The following is an 18,984-nucleotide window of genomic DNA, read 5'->3' on the forward strand; positions in this document are numbered from 1 at the left end:
GCCTTCTACCTCCCCTATTATTAAGCCGCAGATTTTAAAAAAAGAACTGAAATGTTTTTCACCCATTATGGCAAAGGCTCTAATATCTCTTCAGTCATAGGGAGCTTTTTTAAAATCAAAGCACAAATTCAATAGTCACAGATATTGTTACCGGTGCTTTGCTGAACCCCTCCGCTCTCAGAGGGCGTCTTGATCTCACTGACAAAATTCCCAAAGTCACACCTCTCACGCACAGGCGGACTATAACGATTTTTCTCCAGATTAGTTCATTTTTAAGATGCTCTAAAATCATATTCAGGCACCCGGATAGAAACAGAGTGTGAAATACCTAACAGCACCTTTTCAGCAATTATCAATCATGCAGAAGAAAAATTTCATACCGCATGCTAATAAACAATTTAAATGTTCGAAATCCTGAATGATCCATCAAACCTACATAAAAAATACAAAACAATCAAGAGATCCCTGCACTCCTACACCAGCTCCCTCTGAAGCTCTCTCCGCACTGGGAATTTTAAACGAGCTGAATTCATTTGCAACAGCAACGTTACGCCCCACAGCTGCTGAGTTCATAACCAAAGCTCTATCTTTATCGTGTCAGCTGGGATATCAAGATATGGTTGTCATGACTCAGTGTCACGGAGTGACAGGCACTGTGTTTGGCAGTGTGACTTCCAAAGAAGATCTTTAGATACTTTAGTGATGCACACCCCACAAGAAGTAATGTAAAATACAGCATTTGCTGTAAAAAAATCTGCACAGAACAGAGCAGAAGTGGCTGAAAACGGAACGGGGCAGGATTTTAGCCTTGTTCTAACGCCATCACTGCCCAGGATGAATCCAGTTACAGAATCGCAGCCAGACGGTTCAGACACTGTGACTTTTGCCTGTGCTACAGACGAACCCTGGCTGTGCTACAGAAGAACCACGGTTGGCCCGGCTGTATTTGAGGGTGCTGCAGAGTCCCCGAAGAACACACAACCGAGAACATGGCTGTTGTTTAACTCCACGACAGACTGACGGGGGCATTTTCCTTGCAGAGCTCCATAAAACCTGCTCTTCACAGGGTTTCACACCTGGGGAAGTGATTGTGGGCTTCGGAGTCACCAAAGTCACTCATGTTGAAAGGCAAAAGAACAAATAAGAAACGGGATTTTGGAGGAGAACTAGGGGACACAGAAGAAAGCAGTGGGTCAGCCCAGGCTTTCTGTCTCCCCAGGACATGACTCCCTTAATTACTTGGTGGAGGCAGCAACAGGCGGCGGCTGTCACCAGTGTGATGGTGTTACCCTGGAAACTGTTCTGCCCAACTCCTGCCCTCCCAGTGCCAACTGCAGTCGTCATGGAAACCGGTGTCACTGCTGATGTGGAACAAAAGATGGGAAACTGCAGCAAGCGCCTTCCCAAACGGCGAGTCTCCTTCTCCCACCCTCCCTCACCGCACGGGCGAAGCACGCTTGGAACGCGGAACGGAGAGGGTTTTGCCTCCCTGAAAGCCAGGAGCCTGTTAAAAAACCACATCTGCCCCATAAGGCAGTTTGGGTCCGTCCCTATCTCGGCACGTCTGTGCGGCAGATGGTGCTAGTGCCTCGGTTTTCTTCAGAAGGGCAGTCCTGCAGGGAAGTAAATTAGGACAGGAGATTTGCAGCTTCCCCCAGGCATACAAGCAAAAAGATCTGCAAAGCCACCAAAAGGTAAATTTTATAAAAATCAGCCCCTTGATTAGGATTTCAGGAAAGTTGACCCTCCTGCATGCCTGGAAACTGCCCGCCTTCCCCGTGCGTTCCACATATCTGCTGTGTCCCCTCAAAAAAGGACCAGCCTTTTTTGTTTTAGACAGATAATGAGATCATCCACAGCTACACTGGATCAGATTAAACATTTATAAGGCACAGAATCCTCCTGCTTTAGAGAGAGCCAAGAGATGAAAAGGATTATGAAGAAGTTGCCCCATGAGCACTTTATTCCATCCTTGTCCGGTAATGATTTTCATGCAGCTTCTGCTAAGCCACCGGCCACTATCAAGCAGGATGCACAGCACTGGATCCTGTTCCTTCTGCCACAAAACTTCCACTAAAGTCCCTCAAAATCTCCTTGAGAGGAGATTTTCATCACTGTATTTTCATATTCTGGCGTTCTGCTTCTGACAAAGCGTATTATTGCACTTTGGCGAAACATTCATGGCAACACTTATCTGAGCAAATTAAAGCACTTCCCAATTAAGACACTTGACTCCACCTCACCTCCAACTTCTGCTTGGTATCAGCTCCAAGAAGGTCTCGTATGTCTTCATTGTAAATCTCCAGGTAGGAAGCTCTCACCAAGAACTTGGCATTTTCAGCACACTGCATAAAAACAGGAATGATTTTTGGGTAAGGTTCTCAAAATGAAGGCAAGTAGGCAGCCCACGTAGATCCTCAGCGCCAGCTGGGTGCCCACCTCCCTTCAGCACTTCATCAAATCTCCCCTGGCATTTCATTCCCAGGTGTAACCACTCGACACACTCACCATAGGGACTTTCAGACCTTAAACATCTCAAGTGTGAGTCCATAAAGTCAGCAGAGATGAGGGCGCAGTTCACCTGGCTATATTTGGGCCTCAGCTTTAGGATGAGAGGCAGCATACCCAAGAGCCCGGCGCCCTTCTTGCTCCCGAGTGCGATCGGCACTCACTCCTTGGGGTATGATACAAAAATCATCTGTCTCGATATCACACCATCTTACAGCAGAATCTCTCTCGCATCCTTACACACCTACCTGTACGCTCTCAAAAATGTGTTCAAATGCCCTGGGTATTATGCCTTTCTGCGTAGAAGGATCCATGATTCCCTGCATGGTGAATGACTTCCCGCTGCCAGTCTGGCCATAGGCAAATATGGTGCCGTTGTAGCCTTCGGTGACACCCTGGAAACGGAGGAAAACTAAATAAAATAGCCGTTAGCTTCACCCTTTGCATAACTGGAAATGCATTGTCCAGAATCCATCCCACCTCGTAAAAGGTATTTTAAAGGAAGAGCTAGAAGTAAACTTCAAACAACTACTTGATCTTCATACGCCCTCAGAGTATAATAATAATAAAAAAATGCATTCTGCTAGTATGTAAATTGGCACTTTTCTCTCAAAAATGGAAAACTTGAAGAAAGGCAGGTATTGAAAAGAGGAAGGGCAGTTGACAACACTTAGCAGACCAGAATGTTTTTGCCATAGGGCAGAAAATCTTACGAAACCCAGAGGGACAACTAGAATGTCAGCTGATTGTAGGGTAGCCAAAGGGATGGTCTCTAGCTTAGAATCATCTTCTCTTGAAAAGCTGGCTGAAAGAAGGACTTACTTTCATTTTTTTCATTTTTTTCCTGTTTCAGAGAAGCGCGGTAGGAACAAAAGATACTTGGATTTGTTAAGGTTGAAATGAAAGGAAAATAAATAATCTATTAGCCCAATGATCCTGGTCGTTCTCCTGATCAGGAACTTCCATCTTAAATTTATCACTGGCCATTTTATCCCTGTTTCTTCTTCTAACAAAATTGGGGTTTTGGGGGGGCTTAGGGTTTTTTTGCTTAACTGTTTCCTTTCCCACTTCATCTGTTTACCACACTGGTGTGTTAACAGGCATCAAACATATCCCCTCTCATTTTGCTATTCTAAAACAGGCTGAGGTTCCCTATCTTTAAAGTTTCTCACTTGATAGTAAAAAGTCCCTAAAATCATCAGGAGTCTTGTTTGTCCCCCTTCCCCTCCCTCACATCACTTGCCACCGCAGTTTCTTTCCAGCTACCCTCTCAAGGGCCCGGGAGGGTTTCATCTTTCATATAAACATCCGCCTAAACCAATTAAATGTAATTCTATCCTCAGTGCCCCGCTGGCTGCTGAAAATGTTCTTTTTTCTTCCCAATTTCCCGGCCTACTGCTGGAAGGCTGTTTTGCCTTCCTCTGCACGCTGAGGTTGCAGCTCAACCTCTCGGAGAAGTGGACGGGGCTGTTTCTGTCCGTAAATCAGTTCCACTTAGGGATCACCTGCCCACGTAGAACTCCTGAGCCCACGTCCCGAGCTACGTGTTGGCTGCGTCTGCCTTGCTTGGGGCACCACTCACCTCCACCAGCGGGTAGGCGATCTCGTTGTAGATCTGCTCCGTGTTGTGCTCTTGGTAGTAGGCCCCGTCGAAGGTGAACTGCTTGGGGGGCTCGCTAGCGGCGGCGGGGTTTTGGAGGAAGCACTGGCCCCGCGCGCTCTCCATGCTGACAACCGCCTTGCAGCCGAGAGCCTTCTCACGCTCGTTCATGGGCCGGCAGCGCACGATCACCTTCACCGCCTCCGAGGCCATGTTTCAAGGCCCAGCTCAACCCCACACTCGGTGGGCTCACTCAGAGGGGCTGGGGGGACATCGGGGCCTGAGTAGGCCTGTGGGAAGGCTGAGGCACGCCTGACCCCGGAGCCTGCGCCCCTTGGTGGGGTGGAGCCCTCACTGCTTGCTGGGGGCACCGAGGGGAAGGGGCCTCCCGCAACCTGGCGCAAGGAACGGGGGCCGCGAATGGCTGCAGGAGAAGGAGAGACTAAGGAGGAGAAAAGCTTGGGAGGGATGAAGGGAAAGGGGAAGGCTTGGAATAAGTCTGAGGGGGAACCAGGGCAGGCCGGCCGGAGGACGCCCGAGCGGAGGCTGCGGGCGGGAAAGCCTGAGGTAACGCTGGGGAAGCCGGGACAAGCCCAAGGGGGCCCGCGCGAGGGGAAACCTGAGGTAAACCCGTAGGTGCGGGGCAAGCCCGAGGGCGCGGAGGGGAAGGGAAGGGGAGGCGAGGCGAGGCGAGGCGAGGCGAGGCGAGGCGAGGCGAGGCGAGCTGCGTGGAGACGCCGGGAGCCGAGGAGCGCCCGGTCCGGCGGGAAGCACCCGCCGCCCCCGCGCGTGCGCGGAGCGAACACACGCCGTTGCCGCGGCGACGGGGCCGCGTGGCGCGAGGCCCCGCCCCCTCGCCCCATCCCCTCGGGCCGCGCGACCGCGCGCGTGCAAGAGCCGGGGCGGGGGGGCACGAGGGCCTGCGCGTGCGACGGGTGCGCTGTGCACGAGCGTGAGACCCGCGCGTGCAACGGGGGCGCCGCCCACGAGCGTGAGCCCTGAGTGTGCAACGGGGGCACCGTGCGCGAGTGTGAGCTTGCACAGGGGCACAGCACATGAGTGTGAGCTCTGAGTGTGCAACAGTGCACGGCCCTGTCGGCACATGAGTGAGAGCCCTGAGCGTGCAATGCGTGCACAGTGCACAAGTGTGAGCTCTGAGCATGCAACGGGGGCACCGTGCACGAGTGTGAGCTCTGAGTGTGCAACGGGGGCACAGCGAGCGAGTGTGAGCTGTGAGTGTGCAACAGTGCACGGCCCTGCCGGCACATGAGTGAGAGCCCTGAGCGTGCAATGCGTGCACAGTGCACAAGTGTGAGCCCTGAGTGTGCAACGCATTCACAGTGCACAAGTGTGAGCTCTGAGTGTGCAACAGTGCACAGTGCGTGAGTGTGAGCCCTGAGCGTGCAACGGGGGCACCGTGCATGAGTGTGAGCTCGCACAGAGGCACAGCACACGAGTGTGAGCTCTGAGTGTGCAATGGTGCACAGCGCGCGAGTGTGAGCTCTGAGTGTGCAACAGTGCACGGCCCTGTCGGCACATGAGTGAGAGCCCTGAGCGTGCAATGCGTGCACAGTGCACGAGTGTGAGCTCTGAGTGTGCAACGCATTCACAGTGCACAAGTGTGAGCTCTGAGTGTGCAATGGATGCACAGTGCGCGAGTGTGAGCCCCAGGCGTGCAACGGGGGCACAGTGCGCGAGTGTGAGCTCTGAGCGTGCAATGGGGGCACCGTGCACGAGTGTGAGCCTTGAGCGTGCAACATGTGCGCAGTGCACGAGTGTGAGTCCTGAGTGTGCGACGTGTGCCCAGGGCACGAGTGTGAGTCCCGAGCGTGTAAGAGGTGCATGGTCCAGCCAGTGCACAAGTGTGAGTCCTGAGTGTGCAATGCATGCACAGCACACAAGTGTGAGCTCTGAGTGTGCAAGGGATACACAGTACACGAGTGTGAGCCCTGAGTGTGTGATGGGGGCACTGTGCACGAGTGTGAGTCCTGAGCGTGCAACAGGTACACGGTCCAGCCAGTGCACGAGTGTGAGCCCCGAGTGTGCGACGGGTGCACTGTGCACAAGTGTGAGCCTTGATTGTGCACCGGTGCACAGCCCTGACGGCACATGAGTGTGAGCCCTGTGTGTGCGACGGGTGCGCAATGCACAAGTGTGAGCCACACGCGTGCAACGGGCGCTTGGCCCCGCCGGCGTGTGAGCGTGAGCCCTGAGCGTGCAAGAGAGGGCGAGCCCGCGTGCGTGCAGCTGCACAAGCGCATGGGAGTGCGAGCGCAGCAGCGCCTGAGGGTGCGAGCGCACGAGGGCTTGCGACTGCGGGCGCGTGGGAGCGCGTGAGCGTGCACGGTGTGCGTGGGAGCGCACGCGTGAACGCACGGCACGAGCGTGCGAGTGCGTCAGTGCCCCTGGGCGCCAGCGCACGGTGCGACTATGCAAGCGCGTGCCAGGACGCCACCGCGCGTGCGAGCGGGAGCGCACGTTCACGAGGCCGCGTGTGCACCGGAGCGTGCGGGTGCACGTGTGCGAGCGCACGAGCGTGCAACGCAGCGGGCTAGTGGGAACACCATTTGGCCAGCAGACCCCTGCTCCGGTGGCGCGACAGCCGTTTATTGCCGCAGGCGTCGTACAGCGGCCGTACGTGGGGCAGCCATTTAAAGCTGGAGGGGGATTTTTGGGGGGCGGCGGGGCCTAACCCCGCTCGTGCTGCGCCCCGACGGGGGCGGCGGGGGCCCAGGCGGCCTCCCCCCAGGCGCTGGCCTGGCCGCCGGGGTCCCGTTCCTCGTAGCCAGGGTTGCGGCGACCGGTAGCCAGGCGGCAGAAGCAGCCCCCCGGTCCCCCGGAGTAGTGAGCCAGGAGGGCGGCCACGCTGGAGAACTCGGCGTTGGAGTGCTGCCGGCGGGGAGAGGGGAGAGGTGAGACACCCCCCCACCCCCCGCCCCGGCTCGGCTGGGGGTCACACGGCACCCGGGCACCCCCGAACTGAAGGCACCCGCGCACCAAAAACCCTGTGCACCCATTGCACAGGTGCCCCCATGCACCAAAAACCCCATGCACCCATGCAGCAAAGGCACCCATGCACCAAAAAACCCATGCAGCAAAAACCCGTGCACCCATGCAGCAAAGGCACCCATGCAGCAAAACCCCCGTGCACCCGTGCACCAAAACCACATGCACCCATGCGCCATATAGGCATGCAGCAAAAGCACCCGTACGCCCCCGAACTGAAGGCACCCGTGCACCAAAACCCCTGTGCATCCATGCACAGGTGCCCCCATGCACCAAAAACCCATGCACCCATGCAGGAAAGGCACCCATGCACCAAAACCCCCGTGCACCCATGCACCAAAGGCACCCATGCACCATATAGGCATGCAGCAAAGGCACCCGCGTACCGCAAACCCCGTGCACCCATGCACAGGTGCACCCGCGCACCAAAAACCCCGTGCACCCATGCACCAACAACCCATGCACCCATGCAGCAAAGGCACCCATGCACCAAAACCCCCGTGCACCCATGCACCAAAGGCACCCGCGCACCCATGCACCAAAACCACATGCACCCATGCGCCATGTAGGCATGCAGCAAAGGCACCTGTACGCCCCCGAACTGAAGGCACCCGTGCACCAAAACCCCTGTGCACCCATGCAGCAAAGGCCCCCGCGCACCCATGCACCATATAGCCACGCAGCAAAGGCACCCGCGCACCAAAAACCCCGTGCACCCATGCACGGGTGCCCCCATGCACCAAAAACCCCGTGCACCCATGCACAGGTGCACCCATGCACCAAAAACCCCATGCACCAAAGGCACCCATGCACCATATAACCATGCAGCCAAGGCACCCACGCACCAAAAACCCCGTGCACCAAAAACCCCATGCACCCATGCACCATATAGGCATGCAGCAAAAGCACCCACGCACCAAATACCTCAGCACCCATGCACAGAAGCACCCGTGCACATCTGCGTCACGCACCCACCAGCCCGACGCACCCACGCATGGGTACACGCATGGACCCAACGCGCCCGTGCATGGCCATGGGGATGCGCCCGTGCGCCGTGCATGCATGCAGCGCTGCGCCCCGCGCGCTGACGCGCCCGCACCTCAAAAAGCATTCACGTGAATCAAACACGCTCACAGCGGTGCCCCCGGGCACAGGTGCACTCGTGCATCTAGTGTAATTGCACGCCGAAGCATGGGTGCCCCCGGGCACCCGCTGGTACCCATGTGCCCTGCGCCATGCACGGAGGCGCCCGTGCACCAACGCGCGCAGGAATCAAACGTGCCCAGGCACCGACCCCCCTGTGCACCATGCACAGGGGCTCCCCAGCACTGCTGCAGCCAGGGAGATGCCTCCGAGCCCCCACGCTCCGAGGCACCCGTTTGCCTGCGCACCCATGCACCCGCGAAGCAAATGCACCCAATGCACGTACACCCCAGTGCATCCATGCACAGGTGCACCAAACGCACCAGCGCGTCGATGCACAGGTGTCAAATGCACTTACACAGTGCATCAAAGGCATGTACAGCCCCATGCACCTGTGTACCGCTGCACCCATGCACCAAATGCACCGGTACATCCATGCCACCAACTGCACGTACGCCCTAGTGCATCCGTGCACCAGTGCATCCATGCACAGAGGCACCAAATGCACCAGCGCCCCCATGCATCAATGCATCCATGCACAGATGCGCCAAATGCACTTACACACCAGTGCGTCCACACAGAGACGCACCGAATGCATTGGTGCACAAAGGCACTTACACAGTGCATCAAATGGACACATGCCCCAGTGCATCTGTGCACCAATGCATCCGCTCACGGATGCACCAAATGCACCGGTCCGTCAATGCACAGGTGCACAAATGCACTTACACGGTACAACAAATTCACGGGTACCATCCACCAGTGCCTCCACGCACTGATGCACTGCGGCGCACGTGCATTTGGCGCCCTGCGTAAGCGCATCTGTGCATTGATGCAGTGGTGCATTTGGTGTGTCTGTGTGTGGATGCATCAGTGTGTAAGTGCGTTGGATGCATCTGTGCACCAAGTGTATGTACACACCAGTGCACCCATGCGCACATGCATCAAATGCACCGGTACGTCCATGCACCAATGCAGCCATGTGCAGATGCACCAAATGCACCAGCACATTCATGCACCCATGCACAGATGCACCAATGTAGCCATGCACAGGTGCACCTGTACGCTCATGCACCAATGCAGCCACGCACAGATGCACTAAATGCACCGGTACGTCCATGCACCAATGCAGCCACGCACAGGTGCACATGTACATCCACGCCCCAATGTAGCCACGCACAGATGCACCAATGCAGCCATGCACCAAATGCACCGGTACATCCATGCGCCAATGCAGCTATGCACAGATGCACCTGTACACTCATGCACCAATGCAGCCATGCCCAGATGCACCAAAGCAGCCATGCACCAAATGCACCGGTACATCCATGCGCCAATGCAGCTACGCACAGATGCACTGATGCAGCCACGCACAGGTGCACCTGTACACTCATGCACCAATGCAGCCATGCCCAGATGCACCAAATGCACCAGTACATCCACGCACCAATGCAGCCATGCCCAGATGCACTAATGCAGCCATGCACCGAATGCACCGGTACATGCACGCACCAATGCAGCCACGCACAGGTGCACCTGTACACTCATGCACCAATGCAGCCATGCCCAGATGCACTGATGCAGCCATGCACAGATGCACCAAATGCACTGGTACACCCACGCACCAGCGCCGCCATGCACAGATGCGCCGATGCAGCCATGCACAGGTGCACCTGTACACCCACACACCAGTGCAGCCATGCACCGATGCACCAAATGCACCGGTACATCCATGCACCAACGCAGCCATGCCCAGGTGCACCTGTACGCTCATGCGCCAATGCAGCCACGCACAGACGCGCCGATGCAGCCACGCACAGGTGCACATGTACACTCACGCACCAATGCAGCCATGCACACACGCACCAAATGCACGGGTACATCCATGCGCCAATGCAGCCACGCACAGATGCACCGATGCAGCCACGCGCCGATGCGCCAAATGCACCGGTACGCCCACGCACCGATGCTGCCATGCACAGATGCTCCGATGCCGCCATGCGCCGATGCACCCACGCACAGACGCATCAAACGCACGTACCCGAGTGCAACCGTGCCCCGCTGCAACCACAAACCAACCCGCTCCCCGCTGCCCTCCCGCGTCCATCGCCCCGGCCCCGCGCAGCCCCTCACCTCCACGCAGAACCTGCCCTGCTGCGTCCTGCAGAGGCCGTAGGGGACGACGCCGCAGGGCGCCCGCACCCACAGGCACCAGCGCGGGGCCAGGCCGGGCTCGGGGCGCAGCAGGAAGGCGCCGGGCACGTCCCGCCGCAGCAGCGCGATGCCCCCGGCCCTGGGGAGGAGGCGGCAGCGGGTGGGCGCAGGGGGGACGGGGGACAGGGATTGGGTGAGGGCGGGGGGACGGCGAGGAGCCGGGGGGCTCCCATGCGCTCACCTGGCGATGCCGGCGAAGGCCCACACGCTCTCGGCGAGGACGCTCTCGTCTTCGGGGAGGAAGGCCAAGCTCCTCGCCCCTTTGCTCTCCCATCCCGCCGCCCCTGCGGGAGCCCGTTAATCCCCTCCTCACCCCAAAATCCCCCATGGAATCGGGGTTACGTGTATGCGTGTGCGCGTCCCACTCTGTGCCTCAGTTTCCCCTGTGGGGACTCACCGGCGTCGCGGGGCGGCTGGTGGAGCTGGCTCTCGCCCCCACAGTCCCGGTAAGCCCCCGAGCGCAGGACTTTGCTGCGAATGGCTTTTTTCCGCACCAAAACCGGGGAGCAGTAGGGGTTCCCCGGGCGCCAGGCGCCGGCTCTGCCCTCCGCCTCCGGCCGACGCTCCTGGAGGGGGTGGAGGGGCCGTGAGGGGGGGTCTGGGGGGCGTTTGGCGGGAGGAACGGCATGCAAAGCACCGTGCAAAAAAAAAAATCCATGGCGTGCAAAAAAAATGGTACGCCAGAAAAGCCACAGGGGGAAAAAAAAAAAAAAAAGACATGCAAAAATAAAAAATGCCAAAAGAGCGATTGCCAAAAAACACCACGGAAAAAAAAAAATTGCTGCGCAAAAACAGCATGCAAAAAAAAAAAAAAATGCCGTGGCAAAAAAAAGCGGTGGCAAAAAAAAAAAAAAAAAAATAAAAAAAAGCCACGCGAAACGCCCTGCAAAAAACCACGACGGTGAAAAAAAACCCGCCCCGCGAAAACGCCGTGCGAAAAAAAACCCGCCATGCCAAAAATGATGCCGTGCGAAAGGCCGTGCCAAAAAACGCCGTGCAAGAATAGCGATGCAAAAAAAAAAAAAAACCAAACCACAAACAAAAAACCAAACCCCACCGTGCAAAAAAAGTCGCAGCGCGAAAGACCACGCAATAAACGCGGTGGCAAAAAAAAAAAACCAAAAAACTCCGCGCGGAGGCACTCGAGGCCAAAACGCCGTGCGAGAAAAGGCCGCGTACGGAAAGACCGCGTGAAATAACTGCCCGGCAAAATACCCTTTCAAAAAAGGCCGTGCCAAACGCCGGGCAAGAAAAGGCCCCCCCAAAACCCCGGTGTCTCTCCAGCTCCGCAAAGAAAAGTGGCGCAAAAAGGCCACGTGAGGAAAGGCCCCGCGGGACACCGTGCAAAAAAAACCAACCCCTGTGCCGCGTGATAACGCGCCGTGCGAGGCAAACGCCGTGCCCCCAAAACACCATGCATCTACCGCTGCGTCAAAAAAAAAATCGCCCTGCGAAAAGCCCCGTGAAATCAAAGCGCTGTGCAAAGAAATACTGTGCAAAAAGAAAAACGAACCAAAAAAAAAGGGCCGCGCAAAAAAGAGGCCGCGCAGGACGCCGTGCATAAAAAACCTCGCCGTGCGATAACGCCCCGTGCAAGACAAGCGCCGCGCAAGGACTGGCAGGAAAAAAAAGAACCCAACAAAAGCCCGTGCAAAGAAACGCCGCGCAAATACCGCCCTGCGAAAAAACCGCCCCGCAAAAAGTGCCGCGGACGCACGGCCGGGGAGTGAAACGCTGCGCAAAATAAAGGGGGCGGTGCAAGAAAAGGCCGTGCAAGACACCGTGCAGAAAAAAAAGGCCGTGCAAGAACTGCCGGGTGAAACATCGGGCAAAAAAAAAAAAAGCCTGTGCAAGAAAAGCTGTGCAAGGCACTGTGCGAAAACATCCTGTGCCGTGCGACGCGCCGGGCAAGGAAAACGCCGGGCAAGAAGTGCCAGGCCAAACACCGCGCAAAAAATGCCGCCCAAATACCGCTGTGACAGAAAGGCCGCGCAAAAAAAAAAAAAACCAAAAAAAAAAGCCCCGCGAGAATAGGCCGTGCAAGACATCCCGCCAAAAAAAAACAACAAAAACCACCCCAAAAACGTGCTGTGCGATGACGCGCCCGCGAAACCTCCCGCGAGGAAAAAGTCATGCAAGAGAACTTCGAAGGCGAAACACCAGGTGCCAAAAAATCGCCACGTGAACGGCGGTTTTCCAAAAAGCTGCCCTGCAAAAAGGCGCCGTGGACGCGCGGCTGTGCAGTGAAAAAAAAAAAAAAAAAAGAAAAAAAAAAGAAAAGAAAGGGGATGCGCAAGACGCTGTGCGACAACGTGCCGTGTGATAATGCACCATGCGGTAATGCGCCGCGCAGGAAAAACGCCGCGTGAGAAGTGCCGGGCAAAACGCTGTGAAAAAAGCTGCCCTGCAAAAAACGCCGAGGATGCGCGGCTGTGCAAGGAAATACTCCGCAAAGAAAAAAAAAAGAAAAAAAGAAAAAAGGTCTGCACGAGAAAAGCTGTGCAAGACACTGTGCAACGATGTGCCGTGCGATAACGCGTTGCGCGACACACCGGGCCGGAAAAATACCGTGCAAAAGGCGCTGGGCAAAACGCTGTGAAAAAAGCTGCCCTACACAAAGCGCCGGGGACACGCGGCTGTGCAAGGAAATACTCCGCTAAGGAAAAAAAAAATAAATAAAAAATAAAGGGCCGCGCAAGACACCATGTGATAACCCGCCGTACGATAATGCACCGTGCAAGAAAAACGCCGGGCAAGAAGTGCCGGGCAAAACGCTGTGAAAAAAGCTGCCCTGCAAAAAACGCCGAGGACGCGTGGCTGTGCAAGGAAATACTCCGCTAAGGAAAAAAAAATAAATAAAAAATAAAGGGCCGCACAAGACACCATGCGATAACCCGCCGAGCGATAACGTGCCGGGCAAGAAAAACGCCGGGCAAGAAAAACGCCGGGCAAAACGCCCTGCGAAAAAACTGCCACACGCGGACAGGCCGTGCAAGACACCGTGCGAAAAAAAAGAAACCCACCCTAACCCCGCCGCGCTGCGCGATACCGTGCCGCGCAAGCCACCGCCGCCGTCACCCCACCACAACCCCACCCCCACCCCCGCCTCTTGGGGGTGCACCCACCCCCGGTGCCCGGGCGCCCAGGGCGGGGGGCGCGGGCAGGCGTCGGAAGGAGACGAGGGCGTTGACGTTGCGCGACACCTCCTCGGGGTTGAGGGGCTCCCGCAGCACCCCCGGCCCCGGGGGGTCCCCGTCGCCCGCCTGCTCCTCGGGGTGTGCCAGCAGGTAGCCCAGCTGGAAGGAGCGGCAGAGCAGGAGGTGCAGGGTCTGGACCTGCGGGAGGCAAGAGAAGCTGCCGGCAAATATTAAAAATAATAATAATAAGGGTGTATTTTGGGGGGGGGGGGGAGTGGGGGAGGTTTGGGGCACGCACCTCGGCCGGGGGCCCCACGAAGAGGTGGCAGAAGAGGGCGGTGGCCGGGCTGCGGGGATTGCGGGCCACGAAGGCGAACTGGTGGTCGGCGTGTCGCCACGTGCTGTAGAGGATGCGGCGCAGAGCGTGCGCCATCAGCAGAGTCTGCGGGGACAAAGAAGGGGGGCGGGGGGTCGGGGGGGGTCAGTGGGGACACCCCCGTCACCCTCCATGGGGTGCAAGCGGTGCCGGGGTCACCCCTCTTCGCACCAGGGGTTGGAAAAGGGAAGCAAAAAGCAAAAAAAGGGGCGCTGGGAGCGGTGAAATCGCCCCCCCAAAGTACCTTTCCAGCAGCACCCAGCACCCTCGACCCGCTGCCGGCACCCGTGACCCCCCCCCTCCCCAGCACCCATGAACCCCCCCAGCAACCACAAGCCTTCTCTCCAGCACCCACGACCCCCCCCAGCACCCATGAACGCTCCTCCCCAGCACTCATTACCTCCCCCAGCACCCATGACACCCCTCTCCAGCACCCATGACCACCCCAGCACTCATGAACCCCCTCCCCATTACCCATGACCCCCCCAACGCCCATGAACCCCCCACCCAGCACCCATGACCCCCCCTCCCCAGCACTCATAACCTCCTCCAGCACCCACGACCCCTTCTCCAGCACCCATGACACCCCCAGCACCCATGACCCCCCCCCCCTCAGGAAACAATGACCCCCCCTGGCACCCATGAACCCCCTCCCCAGCATCCATGACCCCCCCAGTGCCCACGACCCCCCCTACCCAGCACCCATGACCCCCCCTCCCCAGCACTCACTATCTCCCCCAGCACCCATGACCCCCTCCCCAGCACCCATGACCTCACCCAGCACCCATGACCCCCCCTCCCCAGCACTCACTATCTCCCCCAGCACCCATGACCCCCTCCCCAGCACCCATGACCTCCCCCAGTACCCATGACCCCCTCCCCAGCACCCATGACCCCCCCAGCACCCATGAACCCCCTCAGCACTCATGACACCCCTCTCCAGCACCCATGAACCCCCCCCAGCACCCATGACCTCCCCCAGCACCCATGAACCCCCTCAGCACCCATGACACCCCTCTCCAGCACCCATGAACCCCCCCCAGCACCCATGACCTCCCCCAGCACTCATGAACCCCCCCCAGCACCCATGAACCCCCCCCAGCACCCATGAACCCCCTCCCCAGCACTCATTACCTCCCCCAGCACCCATGACCCCTTCTCCAGCACCCATGAACCCTCCCAGCACTCATGAACCCCCCTCCCCAGCACCCATGACCTCCCCCAGCACTCATGAACGCCCCCCAGCACCCATGACCCCCCCAGCACCCATGAACGCCCTCAGCACCCATGACACCCCTCTCCAGCACCCATGAACCCCCCTCCCCAGCACCCATGAACTACCCAGCACCCATGACATCCCCTTCCCAGCACTAATGATCCCCCCCCAGCACCCATGACACCCCTCGCCAGCACCCATGAACCCCTCTCCCCAGCATCCATGACCCCCCCAGCACCCATGAACCCCCTACCCAGCACCCGTAACCCCCCCTCCTCAGCACTCATTACCTCCCCCAGCACCCATGACCCCTTCTCCAGCACCCATGACCCCCCCTCCCCCAGGAACCAATGACCCCCCCTGGCACCCATGAACCCCCTCCCCAGCATCCATGACCCCCCCAGGACCCATGAACCCCCTTCCCAGCACCCATGACCCCCCCAGCACCCCTACCTCCCCCGTCGGCACCGTAGACCTTCAGCCCCTGCAAGCTGAACCTCAGCACCACCGACCTCCTCCTGGGGCAGTCCTGACGGGGAGGGATGCGGCGTTGAAGGTGGGGGGGGGGCCCAGGCTGTCCCACCCGAGGGTCCCCCCCCCATTATTTGGGGTCCCCCTCCGTTATTTGAGGTCCCTCCCCATTTCCCAGCGGGGGATGCCAGACCTTCAGCGCCCGCAGCTGCTCCTCCAGCCGCCCCGCTTGCTGCTGCAGGTCCAAGTCCTCCACCGCAAAGGAGCCCACGTACTGCGGGGGGGGGGGGGGCAAAAACCCACCCGTGTCAGCAACAACCCCCCCACGATGTTATAGCTGCCCCCCACCCCCCCCCGCCAGGGCAAGCAGAACACCCCGAGGCGGTGGTTTGGGGGGGGGGGTCACATGGATGCACCCGCACCCAAACCTCATCTCGGGGTGTCGTCCCCCCCCCCCCAGCCCGTGGGTAAATCACCTCCGCTGGCTTGGCGATGCCCCGGGCTCGCTGCTGGGGGGGCACAGGATCCGGCCCCCTCCCGTTGGCCGGCTTCTTCTTCATGGCAGTGGGGTTTCGGGGCGAAGGCTGGATCAGGATGGGGTGAAGTGGCTCCGGTGCCGCATCCGAATTATCTGGAGCCACCCAAGGTGGCGGCGTGGGAACCTGGATCTGGCCCCCGGTCACGGTCCCTGCGAGAGGGGACAGGACGGACGCAACCTGCCCCCATCGCCCCCCGGTTCCAGCCCGCTGAGCCCCGGGGAGATGCTGCGGTCCCCGTACGGTGGTCCCCAAGTCCCGATCCCCATGCGGATGTCCCCAAGTGCTGGCCCTGACGCAGGGTCCCTCCACGCCCACCCCAATAGAAGGACCCCCAAGTCCTGACCCCAGCCCCTGCGCGAGGGTCCCTGCGTCCCAAACCCAAAGTAAGGGTCCCCACCCACAAGCATCATGCCAGGGTCCCCGTGTCCCAGCCCCCATGCCGGGGTCCCCACATCCCAACTCCAGCACAAGGGTCCCCCCAGGCTGACCCCAACCCCGGTGCGAGGGTCCCCGCGTCCCACCCCTGAGCACCCTGCGAGGGTCCCACGTTCCTGCCCCGAGCAGGATGCAGGTGGTCCCCATGTCCTCACCCCAAGCACGACGCGAAGGTCCCCAAATCCCCCCCCCCCAAAACATGACGCATGCAACCCCCGCGATGCCCTCCCCAAATTAAACCCAAGTGTCCCCACATCCCGACCCCCAGCGAGATGCAAGTGCCCCCACGCCCCGAGCACGCAGTCCGGACCCCCAGCAAGGTGCATGCAGTCCCACACCCTGAATCCCAGGGAGATTTTGGGGTCCCCCCGCACCCCATCCCGACCCCCCCCCCCCAGTGCTCTGTCCCACTCCCTGCCAGCCACGCAGCACCGAGCCCCCCCCAAGCTGTCCCTCAGGAGCAAACCCCAAAGCACCAGCGAGGGGGGCAGCGGGTCTGGGGGTGCCAGAGCACCCACCGCGGGGTGCGCCCGGCCCCTCTGCAGCCACCCAAAGGGGTTTTGCCCCCCCGCAGCCCTCGGCCGGGCTGAGACCGGCGCAACTCGTGTCACCGAGGCCACGCCGCAGCCACCTGGGTGCAAACACATGGGAAAGGGGGGGGGGTCCGGCTGCTCCAAGTGCATCCTAACGGGGTTGGGGGGGGGTCCCTATGGTGCTCCCATCCCCTTTGCCAGCTCAGGGTTGCCCCTCTCCTTTCTGGCGCAATCTAGGGGGTCTTCCCCCCTTCCCCCCCCGCCCCCCCAGCCAATCCGCGGGCAGGCAGCCCCCAAGCCCCGCCCCCTTTTTCCCACGCTCCATTTCTCAATGGAGCCCCCCAGCCCACCGGCCACCCTGGAGGTCCCTAAGGGACGGATGCTGACCCCAAAATTTGGGGGGGGGGGGGGGGGGCGGGCACGGGGGTGGGTGATGTGCGACATCCAGACACCAAAGCAGCCCCAGGGACCCCCACATCCCGCTGAACTGCCCCCCCACCCCAGCTCACGGGCAGCTGGCTCCGATGACTCTGGCGAAACGCAGGCGAAAAATTCCCCTGGTTGCGGCTCTCTGGGCCTTGGCCGGTTGTTTTCCTCCCCCGGGCGGCTGCTCCGGCGGCTCCCGTGGGATGCTCGCCCGTGGGCGTCAGGGCCTCGCCGCCAGCCAGGCCCCAGCGAGCCCGAGCCCACGCCGGGCACGGGGCAGGCGGCAAACTCTCATTTCCTGCCTCCGATGTGCCCGGGCGATGAATCACTGCAATTTACCTCCTCGGTTTTCTCCGTTTCTTGGAAGCGACGGCGAGCAGAAAGGCTCGGGCTTTTTAGAAAACGCGGCTGCAACCGATTTTTTTTCTCTCTCCTTTTTTTTTTTTTTTCCTTCTCCCCGCGTGCCCGGCGGAGAAGCGATTTCTAACACAGGTGGTCGCTCGCTCGCTTGCTCGCCACCCCCTGCCCCGATGCTCAGGCCCTTTTCACCCCAATTTCTGAATTCCCTAGGGAGTTTTGCCCACCCGGCCCTGCTTTTGCCGGAATAAAATAAAGGAGGATGGCTCCCACCTCACCGCAAAGCAACCACGCGAAACCCCAGAGCCTCGGGGTCCCCAAAATCCTCCAGCCAGCCAAAGGCACAGGGCTGAAGCAAAAGCTGCCCCCAGCCCACGGGGACACGCTGGGATCCCGGGAAAGGGAAGGAAGGGTTTGGGCAGAAGATGGGGTTTCACCCCTTGGGGGTGCCCGAGGGTGCGAGGAGAAGGGTCCCAACGGCGGCGTTCAAACCTTGGGCTGCCGCCAGCACCGGCTGCTTTGAGATGCCGCAAGATGCCCCGGAAGAGTTGAAAACGTAGAAACAACGGGGGGGGGGCGGGGGGAAGGAAAAAAAACACCCTCAGACAGATGGGGCTAAAGAAATAACATAACAGAGCCCGGTCTGGCCAGGAAGCAGAGACTGGAGAAGAGCGAGCAGCGGAGCTGGCGCTTGCTCTGCCGGCAACGCCGCCACGGGATAAAGATTTTCCCATTCAATCCCAGTTGCTGCTCCTGGGAAGCGAGGATCTGTCCTTTGGATTAAATACAACCGGACCCACAGCTTTTTTTTTGGGGGGGGCTTGGTATGCAAAAATTGCTTAATTAGCAATTAAAACCACAACTAAAAAGAGTTTGGTGATGACCGAGGGAGGTAACGGCTGTTTTTAGCGCAACACTCCCCATTTGAGATGCCCCGCAGCCAAATTAAGCCACGCTCACGTGCAAAAAAAATTGGTGCTCTAAAAGCAGTGTTTTAAGAAATATCCGTGGGGTTGTTGGTGT

At 59.0% G+C, this 18,984-nt stretch overlaps 1 protein-coding gene across 1 annotated transcript in view; it reads right to left on the reverse strand.

The window, feature by feature from the left end:
* KIF17 (kinesin family member 17) overlaps positions 1–16,762 on the reverse strand; it is a 30,002-nt gene extending 13,240 nt beyond the window's left edge. The window contains exons 1-11 of the mRNA XM_054222106.1: positions 16,148–16,762; positions 15,865–15,945; positions 15,657–15,729; positions 13,907–14,052; positions 13,597–13,806; positions 10,869–11,037; positions 10,653–10,755; positions 10,391–10,550; positions 4,091–4,321; positions 2,757–2,903; positions 2,244–2,345 (exon numbers count right to left, since the gene is read on the reverse strand). Of these exons, the coding sequence (XP_054078081.1) occupies positions 2,244–2,345; positions 2,757–2,903; positions 4,091–4,321; positions 10,391–10,550; positions 10,653–10,755; positions 10,869–11,037; positions 13,597–13,806; positions 13,907–14,052; positions 15,657–15,729; positions 15,865–15,945; positions 16,148–16,648 (1,923 nt within the window). The 5' untranslated portion in view covers positions 16,649–16,762. The remainder of the gene's footprint in view (positions 1–2,243; positions 2,346–2,756; positions 2,904–4,090; positions 4,322–10,390; positions 10,551–10,652; positions 10,756–10,868; positions 11,038–13,596; positions 13,807–13,906; positions 14,053–15,656; positions 15,730–15,864; positions 15,946–16,147) is intronic.
* Positions 16,763–18,984: the final 2,222 nt, after the last annotated feature.

The sequence above is a fragment of the Rissa tridactyla genome, chromosome 16, assembly GCF_028500815.1.
Source record: "Rissa tridactyla isolate bRisTri1 chromosome 16, bRisTri1.patW.cur.20221130, whole genome shotgun sequence".
NCBI classification, from domain to species: Eukaryota; Metazoa; Chordata; class Aves; order Charadriiformes; family Laridae; genus Rissa; species Rissa tridactyla.